Raw genomic sequence first — 20,722 nt, 5'->3', positions numbered from 1 at the left:
ACAGAACCGTTGTCAACACATGTTGGGAAAAAAAATAGGAGGAGTAGTTATGATGCAGAACTTTTATCAAAGTTGAAACCCCAAGTGAATCCTGGTGACCACACCTTGCTCATTCCTTTTACCCACTGAAATCCTCCACTCAGTTTTGCGAGGAGCAAGGCAGCCCCACCCTCTGGCCATCTGTGCTGAGTAGTCACACACACAATTCCCTTTCCTCACTGAAGAACTGATAGCTAAGGAAGAAATTCAGCTCTTTCTGTACTTGAGCAACAAGGTAAGGACTGTATGGTAGAACCATAATGGAATTGCTTTCCACAACTCCAGTGATTCAGATTTAATCCCAGTCTGGAATGTTCCACATATGGAGCTTGTTCTCTTTGTGACTGTGTGAGATTCCTCCAGGTGTTCCAATTGTCACCCGCATACCAAAGCCATGCAGTACGGTACATTAATTATTGTACATTTCCTCTCATGTCAAAGTGAGTGGTAGAGCGTGGAGCGAGTTGATGAGAATGGGGGAAAATAAAATGGGATTAATGTAGGATAATTGTGAATATTCCTCATGGATATGCTGGACTGAAAGATTTGTTTCCATGTTGTGTGAGCCTATGGCTGACATATACATTAAATGTGGGTGCATAATATTTTTAAAAAATTAAAGGAGTAGTTATGTAAGTTAATCTGCTTTTTCCAAAACCTTACCTCCTGCAGAAATCAATGTACCAGCTGAACTTCACATCATTGTTAATAATAAAATGATCAATATTACTCCAACACAGTTTTGCCATTCATTTCCACAACTTGGAAGCTCTGTTTAGAAGTTCATTATATAGTTTAGATGGGGTCATAATTCCCAAATAATTGCAGTGGTACAATTTTTTTGTTTCTTGCAATATCTTTTTTTTTTCAGAGAATTGAATTTGACTGCATCCTCTCAAAAGTTTGAAACATTGAGAAGTCACAGTATTGACTGGGTGATTCTTACTGTTCCTGTTTTAGAAACAATTAATTTGTCTGAGCCCAAAGACATAACAGTTCGAGTTATGAGTCCACAGTCTGTGCTTGTTATGTGGGTTGATCCTGACCTTGAAAGAGAAAAGAATCCTGGCATGGCCACAGACAGGTATGTCTTTGCATAATAAATTGCAATATTTAGTTTGATTGCATTATGTGGATTTATTGTTGGCTTCTCTGTCTGTGCTGGATGAAAGAAGTCACCTTCTATTTAACTCTCAGTTGGTTATTAAAAGAAAACTATTGAAGTGAGTACCTAATTAATATTTCTTTACTTTGTGTGAGTTTTTGATGATCAAGGTGACTAAAAACAATGCCTTAAAACCAAAGTCTAGCAGACCTACAGAGAGTTCTTTTGTTGCAACGTGGATAACTTATGCAATGCTGTACTGATCTACTGTGTCTCTGTGGCTGCTTTATAAGAACTTCTATTGCCACCTTTGTAATTAATTTTGTTAAGAGATACAGTTTGAAACAGGCCCTTACGGCCAGTCTCGCTGTCCAGGGTAATCTATCCACTTAACACCAGTTTAATCACAGGACAATTTACAATAACCGATTAGCCTACTAATTAGTACATCTTTGGAGGAAACTGGAACACCTGGAGGAAACCCACACACCCCTGTGGAGAACATAAAACTCCTTTACAGATGGCGCTAGAATTGAACTCTGAACTTTGGAATGCCCCAAGCTGTAATTGCATCACGCTAACCGTTACGCTACCATGGTGCTCTTTGCTTCCTTCCCTGCTATTCACTGAGGCAAACTAATGTGTCAACTGTGCTGTTGGCACTCCTAGACTCAGCCACTATGCTGCTTTGTTACTTTTTCCACATTCTCATTGTAAGGTGGCCAACTACCCTGTCATGTCATATCAATGTGATGCATCTGTGGTCTGCAGGGCCGTGTTAGATAAATACCATGCATGATGTATACTATGCATGCACACTGAATGAAACTTGATTTCCTTCCTTTAATGATATTCATGAGCTTGTCATTTTTCTACTCTTTTACTTTCAGCAGTTTACTTTCCTCTACAGTGGTCTCCGATTAATTGGGACACATTGGGATCAGTACGTTTTGGCCCAATTAAGTGACTTCCCTAAATAGTCAAAAATTCATGGAAATAGTTAAAAAGGTATAAAAAAGACAAACTGCTGTTTAACTGAGAAACAAATTATGTATTTATGTAAAATACAGAACAAATTAGAACATTACCAATACTACTATAGTACTATCAAGCTGTGTATTAGTTCCTAATAGTTATCATTGCGGGAATTCATCCCAGTGTACACTGCCTTTTTTTTTGCAACACTCACAGCACGCTGGAGGAACTCAGCAGGTCAGGCAGCATCCATGGAAAAGATCGGTCGACGTTTCGAGCCGGAACCCTTCCCAGTCCTGATGAAGGGTTCCAGCCTGAAACATCGACCGATCTTTTCCACTGATGCTGCCCGACCTGCTGAGTTCCTCCAGCATGTTGTGAGTGTTGCTTTGACCCCAGCATCTGCAGATTATTTTGTGTTTACACCTTGTTCTTTTGACTGTAAATTAACAAAATTGGCATAGACACCTGAATAATGTTATACCTTCATAGAATGCTTTTGACAATTGCATCTTTCAAATCTTCATTTTCCTTGTAATATTCAAGATAATAGCCAATACCTTCAAATTTTTCATGGTTTCTAACTTATTGAAGTTGTGAAATCATTTCATTTTCACTCATAGCCATTTCTGGCATCTCCAAACCTGAATGCTTGAAATTGCAGTGAGAAAAACAGCTTTGAATTTTCTTACGGCTTACTTCTCACCATCTATCAATGAAAAAATCGCAGATTTTTGAAGGCAAACACATGCAACTGAAGCTGTTTAAAAACTGATCATCCTGAGTGTGGCATGTGGTGTCTAACGCCCACACAAGTGCATGCAACTGATGCTAGTTAGAAACTGGCAACAGTCTCCTGTACTAATTAAGTGGCATAGTGTCCCAAATAAGTGAAGAGAATCCTGGCTATTTTGTCAATTGGTATTTGTTCTTTAAGGGTTGTCCCAAAATAGCAGTTGTACCAATTAACTGGAATCCACTGTATTATTCAACTTAAAAATTTAAAAATGTCAAATGCAGTACTTAGAAAAAGTATTTAACCACTTGAAAGAAAGTTTTCATGTTTTATTGTTTTACAACATTGAATCACAGAGGACTTAATATAACTTGATGATTAACTTAACTGTAGAACATTTTTGCTGAGTTGTTTGGAGTGTTTTTTTGTCTTTGTGGTGTAGTTTATTCCAGGATACTGACTCACCAGCTATTGGACCTTCCAGGTACAGGTATATTTTTTACTATAGTCAATTGAAACACCGTGATTGCACACACTGATCTTCATTTAACTAATTATGTGACTTCTAAAACCAATTGGCTGCACCAATGATGATTTGGTGTGTCATATTAAAGGGAGTTAATGCAATCAATTATTGTGATTTTTATTTTTGTAATCACTTAGTTGGGATTTGTTTTCACTTTGACATGAAAGAGTCTTTTTTTGTTGGTCATTGTCAAAAAAAGCCAAGTTAAATCCACTGTGATTCAATGTTGTAAGACAAAAAAAACATGCAAACTTCTGGGGGGGGGAGGATACTTTTTATAGGCACTGTATCTAAAATAGAACTTGAACACAAATTTTCTGTTCTTTTGTTTGCTAATCTTTGACATTTCAAACACAGTAAATTCACCCATATAAAACTTTGTTGATTAAAGATCAAGAGACTAGGGACATGATCTCTGTTTCTCTCGGTAGCTGCCTGACTAACTTGATATTTTTAGAACATTCTGTTTTTAATTTCAGATTTTTTAGCATCTGTAGTAATTATCCTGTGATCAAATCTGTCATGAGTGTTCTAACTCAGCATGTTACATTCCATCAACCACGCTGTCTTTCCAGATGCATATTGGCTCCTAAGCACCAGGAAGCTCAAGGTCAGGTCTAATTTTGCCGTCTCGACCTCATGTATTCCGGTTCCTGTGGAAAAAAGTACCAGGGTAAAGTAAATCTAATGCCTGGCAAGATTGGAATCTGGGTAATTAGCTAAACCAAGAGCTTCTACACCTCAGGAAGTTCGAAGTGACCTTTGCACTGATAATGAAAGTTAAAATGCCATGACCAAGTACAGGAAACGAAGGTTCAGAAAAGGCTGTTTTTTGATTCTTGAGGACTAGAATAAAGGGTGGGTAAAATTTATATTGCAATGTTGAGACCCTTGTTGGACTAAACTTTAAATTATATTTGGTTTTTGATAACACACTTTTGAAAAGATCTGTTAATCTTGAAAAGAGTGCAGTGCACATTCACCAAAATATTACCTTGCATTCAAACATGAGATTTGCCATAGGTTAAATTTCTAGTACAATATTGAGTGATGATTTGATCGAGGTTGGCAAAGTTCTGTGAAAGTCAGTGATAAGGTTCGTGGAGAGAAACTAGTTTCAATGGTAGTGAAATCAAGGACGAAGGGATATGGTCTGAAAAATGAGAGCTAGCTTTTCCAAGAGTGAAGTTGCATGATTCTACATTGATATGGTGATGAAAATTTGGAACTCTGTACAACAGCAAAGGATGTTAATTTAACACATGAGGCTCATATTCCTGTTGATTTATCATTGCTACATGAATCATGAAACAGGGAAAAGCTTTGTTTTGTGTGGCATTCAGACTTATGACATACATAATTATATTGTAGTGAAAAGAAAACAATGTAGAATATAGATTCACTGTTATAGAGAAAGTGCATCACAGAGACAAATAATAATTGGTAGATTCTTTTTGTCTTTTTCTCAATTGTGACTCTGTATGCTGCTTCCATTGATATGGCTATTTCAACTGCTCTTGTAAATGTAAGTTGTTCTTCAATTAGGAGCTGTCTTTAAATGCTTTCTTGTAAGATTCCACAAACTAAACAATCTCCTGGTGCATCATTAAGCCCATCATTGAACTGACAATAGACCAGCAATGGGGCTTACGCCAGAAGTGAATGTCAAATTAGTTAAAATGGATTTGGACACTGGCTCAGCTGTTTCAGTCATTCCACAAAATGAGTTTGAGAGAGGCTTTTCAAGGATACTAAACTGAAGCCTGTAGATATCCAACTAAGAACTTATAGTGGAGAAAATATAATGCCTGTGGGAATGACATTCGTAACAGTGAAATAGAACAACCAACAAGCCACGTTGGGTTTGTATGTGGTAAAACAGGGGGATCAGCACTGTGGGAGAGTGATCGGCTGAAACAACAACAACTTGATTGGAGATCCATGCACAATTTTCATGCCACATCCCCTCCAATAAAGTCGACAGAAAGCGAATTAAGGAAGGTACTGGATGATGCTACAACTGTCCCCATGCTGAACACCGTGGACCTTTGCTCAACAGAGAACAATGGGTGTGGTGCCAACCTATATGCCTCTGGTTGGAAAGCATATTGGGCCAAGGAATGACAATGCTGCTCAGAGGAAGCAAGAAAGCAGCAAATGCAGTGGTTCGACTGCCACAATTCTTGTCGGTGACATATCTGAAAAAGCTTCTGATCTGTTAATCAGGCAGTTACTTGTGAAATGTTTCTTGGTTTTAAGCTGAAAGAGAGTTCAAGGAGCTTCAGGAAAGATGCAAGCATTTGGCTTTTGTATATATAAAGAACCAGAACCTACTCTGTGTGCATTAAGGTTATTACATGAACTTCATGTGGGAGACAAAAAGCTGCTTGTAAATGTGATACAAAGACCAAAGCCCAGCTGGATGAATGGAAGGCCAAAAAGAAAGGAGTCAATGGAGATATGAAAACAGGATTCCTCAGATGATGATGTGGATAAGGAAATAGGAGAGATCAAGTTATAAATGGTGTAATAGAAGGAATAATGAGAGAATACTCCAGTGAACTGAATGGACCTTCCCAAGATCAAGATGTACATCCTAGAAACAAGAAAAAGAAAGACAAGAAGTTGTAAAAGAGAAAGGCTCCAGAGCTATCACACTTTCAGCCATCTCAGAGTCAACTCCTAAAGCCACTACAGAGGAGACCCCAGAACCTGAGATTGTTACACAGCCACCAGTCTCATCTGCTAAACAGAGTGATCCCCCTTGTCAGGAAAAACATTTTCCCACAAGAGTAAGAAATCCTCTACAGCAATTAAGTCTTTTGGCCAAATGGGACAATTTAAAATTTACTATGTTGTGGATTTCTGTATATACTGCATTATATTGTATACTATGTATATCGTTGAGAAGCATTCTCTATTGAGTTGAAATTTGTTGTTAAGCCGGAAGGAGTGTTGTGTATTTAATATTTCAGTAATATTGAAGTAATCTTGTGAAGTGCCCAAGACTATGCGGCTAGGCACGGTTCAAATGGCATCTATGCACTTGCTGATGACACAAGTATTGTTGGCAGAATTTCAGATGGTGACGAGAGGCCATACAGGCTCTAGTACAGGAGCCTGAAAGCAAACACTCAACAACTCAAGAATAGCTTCTTCCCCTCTGCCATCTGATTTCGGAATGGACATTGAACCATGATACTGCATGACTTTAACTATTGTATATTTACTGTAATTCACAGTTTGTTTTTCTCTATTGTGTAATGCATTGTACTGCTGCCACAAGGACATATGCCAGTGACATTGAACGTGATTCTGATATATTGTTTTATTGAGCATTTTGTTTGTATAATTTATTATGGTTGTATGTAAAAGTACATGATTGCATATGTCACATGATCGTGCGCACCTTGCTTAAGGTAAGTACAAAATTAGGCTCACATTTCGGACTCCCATGTTTTTCTTTGAATTAGCTTAATGTTTTGAAGTTACAGCACCAATGCGTTGTGATGTTATTGAAAGTTGAAATAGATCTAAAGGGTGCAATAACTTGTCACGATTTCTCTGCTTTTGCACATAGCTGTGATGTTGAATGCTTACTTATTTTTCTGGTGAGAGTGCATTTTGGTATTTTTGCACAATGGTAATTTCGTATATCACGAGATTCTGGAAGCTGCACTGGTGTCTTTGGGCTTGAAATTAAAATGCTTCTCTTGATAGTCATTGCAACAGATTAAATTGATTTTTTTAATGCAAAGATCATCGTATTGCTGTAAAATTTGGAAGTGGTTTTTTTTTATTGTTCCTCTGCAATTTTTATTGCTGATTTGCTACTTATGCAGGCACAGAGTCATGTCTTATTGCATATACTGAAAACAGACTTATTAAAGATGTGCAGTGACAAAGAGGCAGCTGAAAGTGCAAAATTATACAATTAAGCCTATTCTTAAAAGCAGGAATACTTTGACAGAACCAAGAAATCAAAGGAAATAGATTAAATCTTGAAAATGAACAAGACAGAAATATATCTAACAACCTTATACACATTTTTGTAACTGGGTGCAGTCACAGAAATGTGGGGAGTTTCAGTGAACTGTTATATTTGATGATCCATTTTGTCAGAAGGGATATTCACATTTGGGAGCTCAGCATCCAAGGATACACATTTTGTCAGAAGGACAGGGAGTTGGACAGAGGGATAGTAAGGCTACTTTGGTAAAAATTCAAATCAAATCCTAAGAAAGAAAGGACAAAGGATCTGAAGATGTAGAATCCTTGTGGTTAGAGTTGAGAAACTGTGAGGATAAAAAAAAACTCTGATGCGAGTTATACACAGGCCTCCAAACAGTAGCCAGGATGTGGGGTACAAATTGCAATAGGAGATAGAAAAGGCATGGAAAAAAAGACAATTTTACAATTGTAATGAGAAATTTCATTATGCAGGTAGATTGGGAAAATCAGGTTGGTACTGGATCCCAAGAGAAGGAATTTGTAGCATGCCTACATGATACCTTTTTAAAGCAGCTTGAGGTTGATCCCTATTGGGGAAAAGCCAATTCTGGATTTGCAGTTGTGTAATGAGATGATTTGATTAGGGGGCTTAAGGTGAAGGACCTGTTCGGAGACAGTGATCACGATATGATAGAATTCACCATGTAGTTTGAGAGGAAGCTGGAAAATGATATTGGAAAGTTAATAATGGGGGACAGAAAAGATCTCAATAAGGATTTTATTGCTGCTATCACTGTGGAATCCGTGAGCAGTACACCAGAAATTCAAGAGTGTCAGGGGCAGAAGTAAGTGTGTTGCATAAACTAAGGACAATTGCTTGGGAAACTGAAAAGTCTGAAGTTTGATAAGTCACTTGGACCAGGGTTTTGAAGGAGGTAGCTGAAGGATTTGTGCAGGTGTTAGTGGTGATCTTTCAAGAATAACAAGATTCAGGAATGGACTGGAAAATTGTAAATGCCACTCCACTCTTTAAGAAGTGAGGTAGGCAAAAGTAGAAAGTTATAAGCCAGTTAGGTTGACTTCAGTGATTGAAAAGATGTTGGAGTCCATTACTGAGGATGTGTTTTTGGGGTATTAGAGGCACATGACAAAATAGGCCAAAGTTAGCATCGTTTCCTTAAAGGGAAATATCTTGCCTGACAAATCTGTTGGAATTCTCTGAGGAACTAGCGGACAGAATATAAAAAGGAGAGTCGGTTGATAGTGTTTACTTGAATTTTCAGAAGGCCTTTGACAAGATGCCATACATGAGGCTGCTAAACAAGGTAAGAACAGGAAGATAAGATTATCACAAGAGAGATACTAACATGGATAGAAAATTGGCTGACTGACCAGAGGAAACATTGGGAATAAAGGAAGTCTTTTCTGGTTGGCTGCTGGTGAATAGTAGTGTTGAGATTACTTCTTCACATTATGTCAATAATTTAGGTGACAGAATTGATGGATTTGTGGTCAAGTTTACAGATGAAAGGAAGTTAGATAGAGGGCAGGTAGTATTGAGGAAGCAGGGAATCTGCAGAAGGACTTCAACGAGAATGGGCAAAGAAGTGGCAGGTGGAATACGGTACATGGAAGTTAATGGTCTTGCACTTTGGTAGAAGGAATAAAAGCATAGATTATTTTCTAAATGGGGAGCAAATTCAGAAATTAGAAGAACAAAGGCATTTGAGAGTCCTCGTGCATGATTCCCTACAGGTTAACTTGCAGGTTGAGTCAGTGGTAAGGAAGACAAATGCAATGCAAGCATTCATTTTGAGAGAACCACAATATTGAAAAAAGGATGTATGAGGGGTGATTGCTAAGTTCGTGGCCTAAGGTAGAAGGAGTCAATTTTAGAAAACCTAGCACATTTAATTTTCCTACATTTATACACTTAGTTCAGCAGTTGTGGAGCATACAGATCCCTTCTTTGTAGAAGTCGGCGTCTTGGACCTTCAGAAAATAGTCCACTGCAGGGGTGATGGATAAGTTCGTGGCCTAAGGTAGAAGGAGATGAGGAGAAACTTCAAACTTTCTGCATTTTCACTCTAGAGTTGAACTGCACGTGCATGTAACGAGAGCTGTATAATTCATCTTCTTCTTAGGCCACGAACTTATCAATCACCCGCTGTGGACCACCTGGAGGTCCAAGACGCTCTCGTTACATGCACGTGCAGTTCAACTCTTTGAGTGGTAATGCAGAAAGTTTGAAGTTAATAACTCATCTCCTTCTACCTTAGGCCACAAACTTATCAATCACCCCTGCTGTGGGCCACTTCTACAAAGAAGGGATCCGTATGCTCCACAACCACTGGACTAAGTGTGTACATGTAGGAGGGGACTATGTTAAAAAATAAATGTGCTAGGTTTTCTAAAATTGACTCCTTCTACTCTAGGCCATGAACTGATCAATCACCCCTTGTAATGCTGAGGCCATATAAAGCATTGGTCAGAACACGCTTCAGAGTTCAAAGTGCATTTATTATTAAAGTATGTATACAGTATACAACTTTAAGATTCATCTTCTTGCAGGCATCCTCAAAGCAAAGAAAACAATAGAATCCATTTAAACAAAAACCCTACACAACAATACCATCAAACATCCAATGTGCAGGAATTGTGCAAACAATCGTGCAAACAATAAAAAGTAAAGAAATAACGTTAACTGCAGGGTCCTGGAAAAGCGAGTCCTCAGCACTGTGTGGATGGCTGTAGGCCACAACTGCAGAGTCCATTCAGTGCTCAAGCAACCTGATCAAATCATGCAAATATTAAAAATAAGTGAACAAACACAAGTGGAGTATGAACTGCAGAATCCCTGAAAGTGAGTCCACAACTGTGGAGTGTGTACAGTGCTGAGGCGGGTGGAGCCTGTCCAGAAGCCGTCCAAGACTCCTCCACCTTTCCCCCACCGGCAAGACAGGTCAAACGCAGGCAGATGGCACTGAACACCTCTTCATTTTCTGCTCTTGTTCTTGACGATTTTAATCTTGCTTGATGATTTATCATTGTGGAGTAATGGAGCTGACCATGGGTTCATGTTCCACCGTTCGGAATTGTTGAAGCATACATCCCCAGTGATGGCCATAGCAGCATTCTCTACTTAAATCAATGCCAAATCCCCTGGGAGATTGCAGAAGTGCCATTTCATTTAGTTGGGTCAAGAATGCATTCTTACAAGGGAAATTACAGGCTGAAATTAATCACAGTTAAGAAGAAGAAGTATATTTAGAAGAAAATCATCTAGTTATTTTGTAAGCTGTCTGCAAGATGTCACTGTTGGTCGCTGGTGCCATCTTGGAGTATTGTGAGCAGTTTTGGGCCCCTTATCTAAGAAAGGATGTACTGACTTTGGAGATGGTCCAGAGGAGGTTCATTAGAATGATCCCAGGAATGAAAGGATCAATATGAGCAGTGTTTGTCAGCTCTGGGCCTGTAATTGCTGGAGTTTAGAAGAACGAGAGGGGGATCTCATTGAAACCTATTGAATATTGAAAGGCCTATAAAGAGTGGACATGGGGAGGATATTTCCTGTAGTGGAGGAGTTGATTAGTGGGCATTGCCTCAGAATAGAAACATAGAAAATCTATAGCACAATACAGGCTCTTTGGCCCTTTGCCAAACATGTCCCTACCTTAGAACTACCTAGGCTTTACCCATAGCCCTCTATTTTACTAAGCTCCATGTAGCCATCCAGGTGTCTCTTAAAAGACCCTATTGTTTCTGCCTCCACCGCCACCGGCAGCCCATTCCACGCACTCACCACTCTCTGCATTAAAAAACTTACCCCTGACATCTCTTCTGTACCTACTTCCAAGAGAAGGACATCCCTTCAGAACAGATGAGCAAGAATTTCTTTAGCCAGAAGGTGGTGAAGCTCTGGAATTCATTCCCATACATGGAAGCGGAGGCCAAGTCATTGGGTATATCTGAAATGGAGGATGATAAATTCTTCATTAGTAAGAGTATCAAATGTTACCGGAAGAAGGGGGGAGAACAGGGTTTAGAGGGAAAATAAATCAGCAACAATGGACTAGCAGAGCGGACTCAATGAACCAAATGGCCTGTTCTGCTCCTATGTCTTATAGTAACTATAATCCTCTGTCAACATAGAATATTGAACATTACAGCATAGTACAGCCCTTTCAGCCTGTCAGGTTGTGCTGACCTATTAAACTTCTCTACAATCAATCTAACTCTTCCTTCCTACATATCAGTCTATTTTTTTTTATCATCCATGTGCCTAAGAGTTTTTTAAATGTTGCTAATACATCTGCTTTCTTCCCCACCCATGGCGGGGCATTCTATGCATCCACTACTGTGTTTAAAAAAAACAAAGAAATCTTAACACAATACTTTCCTCCAGCAACCTTATAATTATGCCTTCTCTTGTTTGTTGAGGTTGCAGTTTTGGGTACACATGAAAACACTCACAGATTATGGGAATTCACCCTGTAAGAATGCATTTGTGCAGTCAGTATGGCTTAATTCAGTATGGCTGAATGAAGTTATTTTGTCCCTTTGCTAGATTGATTGGGACATTGTTTCTTCTGTCTTGATTCTGCAGACTGAACCATTGTTGAAAAGTTTCTATCTGTTATCTCTGTTCTGCATTTCCAGTACATAGACTGTACTGTGGTGCTGTCACACATCCATGGTCTCAATGAATGGCAAAGCAGGCATGAAGGATCAAATGGTCTTCTGCTATTGTTTGTATTGTTATGTAGCAAACCCACTTGGTTTTGGATACTGAACTCCTGCCAACAACATTTTCCTCCCTTATTGCTGCTTCCAACGTGTTGTTCAGTGTGGAAGCATATTAATTCTTCTGATGCAGAATGTGAAATGGGCAGAGAATTTTTTTTCTGAAAAAGAATAGGTTTGTTTTTACAACAACTAGTTAAATTTCCTGGTCAGTTCTCCAGCTATAATCGACTGGGTTTGCTCTTTGGTGCTAAACCCCTTTGTCCAAATCTTTTCTCACCACCACCAACATAAACTGGGTGGTAGTATGATCTATTATGGACAGTCATCAGATTTGTTTTGAGATAAAAACAACATACTGGACACAGTCAAAAAGGAATCACATGAAACACTGAAATAATATGTGAGAATGCTGTTCTTGGACTACTGTTCAGCATTCAACACCATGATTCCCTCCAGGCTTGACAAGAAACTCAGAGACTTCAACCTTCACCCTGCCTTGTACAGCTGGGTCCTGGACTTCCTGTCAGATCGCTGGTAGGTGGTAAGAGTGGGCTCCTTCACCTCTGCCCCTCTGACCCTCAACACAGGTGCCCCTCAGGACTGTGTACTAAGCTCCCTCCTTTACTCTCTGTATACCCATGACTGTGTTGTCACCCCCAGCGCCAATCTGCTAATTAAACTTTCTGATGATACTACATTGATTGGCCTGATCTCAAATAATAATGAGTCAGCCTACAGAGAAGAAGTCATCACCCTGACACAGTGGTGTCAAGAAAACAACCTCTACCTCAATGTCGCAAAAATAAAGGAGCTGGCTGCGGACTACAGGAGGAATGGAGACAGGCTAGCCCCTATTGACATCAATAGATCTGGGGTTGAGAGGGTGAACAGCTTTAAGTTCTTCAGCATAAACATCACTGAAGGTCTCATGTAGTTTGTACATACTGGCTTTGTGGTGAAAAAGGCACAACAGCGCCTCTTTTATCTCAGATGGCTGATGGTTGTTGTGGGCCCCTGAATCCTAAACTTTCTATATTGGCACAATTGAGAGCATCCTGACTGGCTGTATCACTGCCTGGTATGGGAACTGTATTTCCCTCAATCATAGGACTCTGCAGAGAGTGGTGCGGACAGCCCAGCACATCTGTAGATGTGAACTTCCCGCTATTCAAGATATTTACAAAGAGAGGTGTGTAAAAAGGACCCGGAGGATCATTGGGGACCCGAGTCACCCCAACCACAAACTGTTCCAACTGCTACCATCCAGGAAATCCAGCCTAAAAGCCAGGACCAACAGGCTCCGGAACAGCTTCTTCCACCAGGCCATCAGAGTGCTTAATTCATGCTGACGCAACTGTATTTCTATGCTTATATTGACTATCCTGCTGTACATACTATTTATTGTAAATGGCACATTTAGAACAGAACATAGAAAACCTACAGCACAATACAGGCCTTTCAGCCCACAAAGCTGTGCTGAACATGTCCTTACCTTAGAAATTACCTAGTGTTACCCATAGCCCTCTATTTTTCTAAGCTCCATGAACCTATCTAGGAGTCTCTTAAAAGACCCTATTGTATCCGCCTCCACCGCTGTTGCCAGCAGCCCATTCCATGCACTCACCACTCTCTGCAGAAAAAAAAAACTTACCCCTGACATCTCATCTGTACCTACTTCCAAGCACCTTAAAACTGTGCCCTCTCATGCTAGCCATCTCAGCCCTGGGAAAAAAAAACTTCTGTCTATCCACACGATCAATGCCTCTTATCATCTTGTACACCTCTAAGAAGAAGAGGTGTACACCATCTTTAGATGAAGATGTAAAGATTTATACTCCTCGTGTATATGAAGGATGTAAGCAATAAAGTCAATTCAATTCAGTTCATTTGATCTTATTGTAATGCATCTTAATTGAACATGATCTGTAATTCTAATCTTAAAGTCTTTCTTGATGCTTTTCAATTTTATTTTTAAGAGTGTTAGCTATTTCGTCATGTCATTTCTCCACTTATCCTGTCCTAACTTTTTTAAGGAAATTGGAAAAATGATTGATATGCTGGAACCCTTTTAAGAGAAAACTAAATTGCTTGGAAAACTCAGCAGGACATGCAGCATTCATGGAAAGAAAAGCAGAGCTAACATTTCATGTTCTACATCATGCTTTGATCAAAGTTCTGACGAAGGTAGATTGAAATATTAAGCTCTCTTTGCACAGATGCTGCTAGACCTAATGAGTGCTTCCAGCATTTCCTGTTTACATATATAATTTCTGTGCTGCTATCTCCATTATTTAGAGCCACATGTTGTAGTATACTCCTTACCAATGGATTGCAGATCCATAGTATTGACCAATAGGTTTCTAATGTTGGGCCCTCAAAATTGCCTAGTATACTGAATATGCACTCACATTGTGAAAACTTGCTATATACTGGCATTATTTGATCCCATTTGTTGTGCTTCCTGAAGGCTATCATTGAATTTTCAAGGTTGCAAATTTGAAGATGGTGTGGGCACTTTAGTTCAAGCGGTGATGTGTCAAGCCTAAATTATCAAGTCACTTTTCAGGTACTGATAAAGTAATGTAATTTGAAAGATGAGGATACAGTTCATAATATGGACAGAGAATTCATTATTAAATTCCATTTTATGATCTCAGCTATGCAATCTGGACAAGTACAGACTTGATCTGTTGCTTTCTTTGTATCAGTTCAAAAAGAGTTGCAGCGAGAGGAATCATATTTATGACTGAGAATTACTATGTATATGTGGTATTGAGGTAAAATAAAAGAGTTGAAGGAAGAGAATCCGGAAAGATTGCAATTCTGGACTGAGATTGTTCTTTAATGTTCGACTTGAATCTACCATGGATTATCTGTAGGTGTACTTGGTTAAAAAATTTATTAACGTGGTTTGCTTCATCTGATCTTTCAGATATTACACCGTTAGGTACAGAGAAAGAGGAGAATCTGCTAAATGGGAATACAAGATATCCAAGATATACAGGCGAGTTCTGATTGACAAGCTGACATCAGATTCCATACATGAATTCTCTGTTCGCACTTCTCAAGGAGACATAGATGGCAAATGGAGTGTTTCAGTTTTCCAAAGAACCCCTGAGTCTGGTATGCTTTTCAAGCTCAGTACTGCAAGAGCACTCTGAATTCAGCAGTAAACTGTGACTAACTGTACTAATTGCTGAATATTGTTTTCTTAATAAAAGACTAAATCAAACAACAATTGAAACTGCCCAAATCAGGTTTCAGAAAGAGACCATGATTCCAAAATTGTAAAGCTACGGAATTCAAATATATTTCTAGTTTAGAAAAAATATAATTTTATTCTTTGGTTAACCTGGCATCTGATATCTGTATACTTGGCTACTTGATTTTTTCCATGTTTCCTCAGGAGATAGTTTATTATCCTTTTTGATTAAAAGTTTAATTACCAACTTTGGAATGTCAAATGGTTACATGAAGAACTTGTGAATGGCAAAACACTCTGCACATCTGTACAAGTTGTATCAATGTGACTATTGTGTGTTATTTTGTAGGGCAAGTGTGCAGACAAATGTCAGCTTACAAGCTTTTTGCAAAATGATCCTAGGTTGAAATTTTAATATATTTGTGTAATCCAGGTAATTTGAAACCTTATAAACTGTCACCATCACAACCAACTGCATTGCTAAAATTCTTTGTGGAGCCAAGCAACTAATTGTATAGCTCTGATGTTACTAGCTGCACAATAAACCTATCTATTTCCAGGTGTTTGGAAGGTATAGGTTGTTCAATGATTCGGATAATGAATATCTTGAATACAGTTATTATGGTATGTGATTTTAACTTCCCACATATTGACTGGGAATCCCATACTGTAGAAGGACTAGATGGGATAAAGTTTTTCAATATGTTCATGGAAGTATCAATGCGATCCTTGAGATTGATGGTTTTTGGCAAGAGTTGAAATATCTGATTCAAGTTGTGACAGCAAAAGCCTCAAGTCCCATGTAAAACGATGCCCAAGTGGTTCTGTTTTTTGTGAATATACGGTTCACTGCATTGAGCTCTTCTCCAAAGACTGGGAAACTTCATATGACAGAGTAGTCACATATCACAAAATCTGACAATTTTGAAAAGTATTTTTGTTTCGTCATCATTCTGAATTTTGATAATTTCATCTTGCAAGCTTTCTTCCTGTTCTTCCACCTTGCAAAGAAATAGGTTGATTACCCAGTCTGGAATTTCAGATCATTGAAATGCTTGAATGGATTCTGAAAATCCTCCTTCAGTAACTGCAGGTATAAATAGTGCTCTTGCAAATCACTGTCTGTCGAAGAGAGTGACATACTTTCCAGGAAAGCTGTGAGAACGTTCTTCTCCCAATGTTTTGCGTATATATTTCTATTTTTCCAATAAAAGTGAATGCTGCACTTTTTGCTTGGATTGAATTGAAGTTCTCACCCTGCAGTTTAATATTCAAGAATGTTCATTTTGTCATACAGATCGGCGAGGTATGACACGTCTCCACTTCGAAGTTCAATCTTGTTTCCCAAGCTCTTGTCGACTTTGAGCAAAAATTCAATCACGTTGTTAGAAAGATCAAAGAAATGATTTAAGCAGCAGCCCTTTGACCTCCAATGCACTTCAGTGTGAAGAAGGAAACGTTCATACTCTTCATCGTTATCTTGGCATAACTTGTGAAATATTCTGCTATTTAATAGATGAGCTCTAATTTTGTTGATAGCCGATATTACAAGTCATGCTTGAAAAAAGTTGCTGGTTGAGGTGTTTGACTCTGAGAACTTGGAATTTCTTTTTTCATAAATGCTACTGAATCGGCATGGTGATCTGTCATATATGGTGCTCCATCTGTTGCACAAGAAATCATGTTCCTAATCAGAATACTTTTATCCTAGATGTACATTTTGAGCTCATCGTAGATTGATTCTCCATTGATTATTTATTTTTAACTTTTTACAAAAGATAATTTCTTCATAAGCTTTTCCATTTTTAATAAACAGTACATATGCCATTAGTAATGATTCATTCTCTCACCCAATTGACTCATCCAGTTGTATCCCAAATTCTGTTTTTGAAGTTCATATTTGATACTCAATGTCTTCACTCATTTCGTCAATATGACAAGCTACAGAGTTACTTCTCGAGATCTGATTTTAAAATATTGTTATCCATTTTGAGAACAGTGGTGAGCACTTCTGATACAGCAGGCATGATTAATTTTTCACCAATTGTAAAAGATTTTCCACACTTTGCTATCATTTTGGAAATGTTATAAGAAACAATGAGACCACTATCAAGGTGACCACTGTTTAGCTTTCTTGGCAAATGACTTGAGTATGCAACACTTTTCAAATGTTTCTTTCATCTTCTGGAACTGAGAAGTACCATAAGTAGCCTTTTCAGAGTGTCTTTTATGGAAGTGTTCCTGCAATCTTGATCATTTCATGGCTTCATTAGACAGTACAATATTACAAATAAGACACATGGGGTGTTGCTGATCTGACGGGAATGGAATAAAACCAAACTCCAGGTACGTAATATTGTATTGACACACATTCTGTAGTTTCTGTTTCTTAGCAGGATTGGAACTCAAGGCTTCCTCGTAGAGTTTGGGCCATACGTATTTATCCATTACTAGTGGGGCTAAATTGAAATAAAAAATTTAATACAAACTGGGAATGTCTATCAGATGTTGACGATGGCAGCAAGTTGACATGGACGGAACAATGGTAGCAGCACGCAAGAGAATGGCAAGGTGAAAAGGAAGATGATCACAACAGCGAAAATTATGTTGCTGAGAATTCAGAATGGAATCTGAATGTTAGTCGGGATAGAGTTGGTGTTCGGCAAGCTTCCTTTATGCTCTTCCAGTTAGCACAATTAACCAATCACGTAATGTCTCATAATCCCCAAAGATGATTCTTGGCCATACATATGAAGCCAACATCACTTTGAACACCTCAAGCTGGAAAGTTCGCTAATTGGCTCTATTTCTCCGTTTAGTTCCGGCCAGTGCAGTATCGTTGCGCGACCTGTTTTCTATTGATCTGTAGAGAAAGTTGAGAGGGTGTACTTGACTTACCAACTGTTAAATTGCATGGACTCATTTTGTGCTGCAAGTCAAGGGGAATTGTTGGGCACCCTGGTTGCTAATTTATGCATCCTCAGTAATGTCTGTTTGGTTTGTAAGGTTGGATGAGATTGCCAATTTTCAAATGCATTGGATGATGAGTTCTTCCTGTGTTTCAATGCCTCATTCTTTTTTTTTTGGAGGTGCCTGCTCTACTAATGCTGGTCAGGTCTCATGCCTCAAGTTCAGGTGCTGCTCACTGCCTCCCCCCCCAAGTATCTTGAATGCCCCATGACAATTTCTATTTCCCCTAACATCCTCTTAGACCATGTAAGCACCCCAGTTGGGAATCACTAGTGTTGGGGAACATTTTGCATCCAATGACCACAATGCCATTAGTTTCAAAGTAAATATGCAAAGAGACAAATGTGCTCTGCGGATTGAGATTATAAATTGGCAAAAGGCTAATTGTGATGGTATCAGAAATGATCTGGCAAGTGTGGATTGGGACAGGCTGTTTTCTGGCAAAGGTGGCCTTGGAAAGTGGGAGGCTTTCAAAAATGAAATTTTAAGAGTACAAGGTTTGTATGTGACTGTCAGAGTCTTTGTAAAGAGATTGCAAACTGTTTCAAGATAATTAAGATTGTTACAGTAGGTGAATTTTATTTTCCATGTATTGACTGGGAATCCCATACTGCAAGAGGACGAGATGGGATAGAGTTTGTCAAATGTGTTCAGGGAAGTTTCCTTTATCAGTTTGTAGAAGTCTCACTGAAGAGCACGCAATACTGGATCTGCTGTTAGGGAATGAGACAGGGCACATGACAGAAATTTGTATAGGGGAACACCTTGCATTAGGTGACCACATTGCTATTAGATTCAAAGTAAATATACAAAGAGATAGGTCTGGTCTGCAGGTTGAAATTTGAAATTGGAAGAAGCCCATTTTGATAGTATCAGAAATGATCTGGCATTTGTGGATTGGGACAGACTCTGTTCTGCCAAAGGTGGAAAATGTAAGGCCTTCAAAAATGAAATTTTAAGGGTACAAAGCTTCTATGTGCCTGTCAGAATAAAAGGTAAAGATAATAAGTGTGGGGAATCTTGGTTTTCAAGAGATATTGAGGCCTTGGTTAAGAAAAAGAAGAAGGTGCATAGCAGGTATTGACAAGTAGGAACAAATGAAGTGCTTATGGAAGTACAGAAAATGTACAAGAGCATTTAAGAAAACAATCAGGAAGGCTAAAAGAAAGCATGAAGTTGCTCTAGCAGACAAGGTGAAGGAGTATACTGAGGCACCCTGCAGAGGTATCCGCAAAGCAAACAGCATTATGAAGGATCCCACACACCCCTCATATAAACTCTTCTCCCTCCTGCCATCTAGAAAAAGGCACCGAAGCATTCGGGCTCTCATGACCAGACTATGTAACAGTTTCTTCCCCCAAGCCATTAGACTCCTCAATACCCAGAGCCTGGCTTGACACCAACCTACTATACCCTCTACTGTGCCTACTATCTTGCTTATTATTTATTGTAGTGCCTGCACTGTTTTATGCACTTTGTGCAGTCCTGGATAGGTCTGCAGTCTAGTATAGTTTTTGTGGGTTTTTTTTCTTACATAGTTCAGTGTAGTTTTTGTATTGTTTCATGTAGCACCATGATCCTGGAAAACGTTGTCTCATTTTTACTATGTTCTGTACCAGCAGTTATGGTTGAAATGACAATAAAAAAGTGACTTGACTTGACTTGATATGCTGAGAGCAGAAGGATTGCAAGGGACAAAATTGGTCCTCTGGAAGACCAGAATGATAATCCATGTGTGGTGCCAAAATAGATGGGGGAGATTTTCAATGCGTTCTTTGCATCTGTATTTAATCGGGAGACGGATACAGAGTCTGTAGAAGTAAAGCAAAGAGGCATAAACTTCATGGACCCTGTACAGATTACAGAGGAGGAGACCTTTTCTACCCTGAGGTGAATCAAGGTTGATAACTTCCCAGGACCTGACAAGGTGTCCCTTGGACACAATAGGAGGCAAGTGCAGAAATTGCTGGGGCCCTAGCAGAGATACTTAAAACATCCTTGGCAACAGGGGAGGTACCAGAGGACTGGAGGATAGCCAGTATTGTTCTATTGTTTATTAGATGTGGGAAAGTTAATGGAAGGTATTCTAAGGAACTGGATATGTAAGTATTGGATAAACATGGACTGATTATGGATGGTCAGAATGGCTTAATTTATGATAGGTCATGTTACCAATCCTATAGAGATTTTTGAGGTAGTTACCAGGAAAGTAGATAAAGGCAAGGCAATGGATATTGTCTACATGGACCTCAGTAAGGAATTTGACAAGGTCCCGCATCCAGTTACCTGGCATTCAGGATGAGCTAGAAAATTGGATTAGACATTGGCTTTGTGGGAGAAGCCAGGGAGTGGTAGTAGAGGGTTGACTTTCTGACTGGAGGCTGTGACTAGTTGTGTGCCACAGTAATCGGTGCTGGGTCCGTTGTTCTTTGTTTTTAATCAATGATCTGGATGATATAGTTAACTGGATCA

The 20,722-nt window shown here is 39.0% G+C and overlaps 1 protein-coding gene across 2 annotated transcripts in view; it reads left to right on the top strand.

Annotated features, from left to right (window-relative positions):
• Positions 1-20,722, top strand: part of fndc1 (fibronectin type III domain containing 1) — a 197,833-nt gene that overhangs the window by 104,777 nt on the left and 72,334 nt on the right. For both annotated transcript variants that reach the window (XM_063056028.1, XM_063056027.1), the window contains 2 exons: positions 1,000-1,123; positions 15,011-15,201. In XM_063056028.1, coding sequence (XP_062912098.1) covers positions 1,000-1,123; positions 15,011-15,201 — 315 coding nt within the window. The remainder of the gene's footprint in view (positions 1-999; positions 1,124-15,010; positions 15,202-20,722) is intronic.

The sequence above is a fragment of the Mobula hypostoma genome, chromosome 8 (assembly GCF_963921235.1).
Source record: "Mobula hypostoma chromosome 8, sMobHyp1.1, whole genome shotgun sequence".
NCBI classification, from domain to species: domain Eukaryota; kingdom Metazoa; phylum Chordata; class Chondrichthyes; order Myliobatiformes; family Myliobatidae; genus Mobula; species Mobula hypostoma.
Note: the sequence above shows the minus strand (reverse complement) of the source record. Positions and strands in the feature narration are given on the sequence as shown.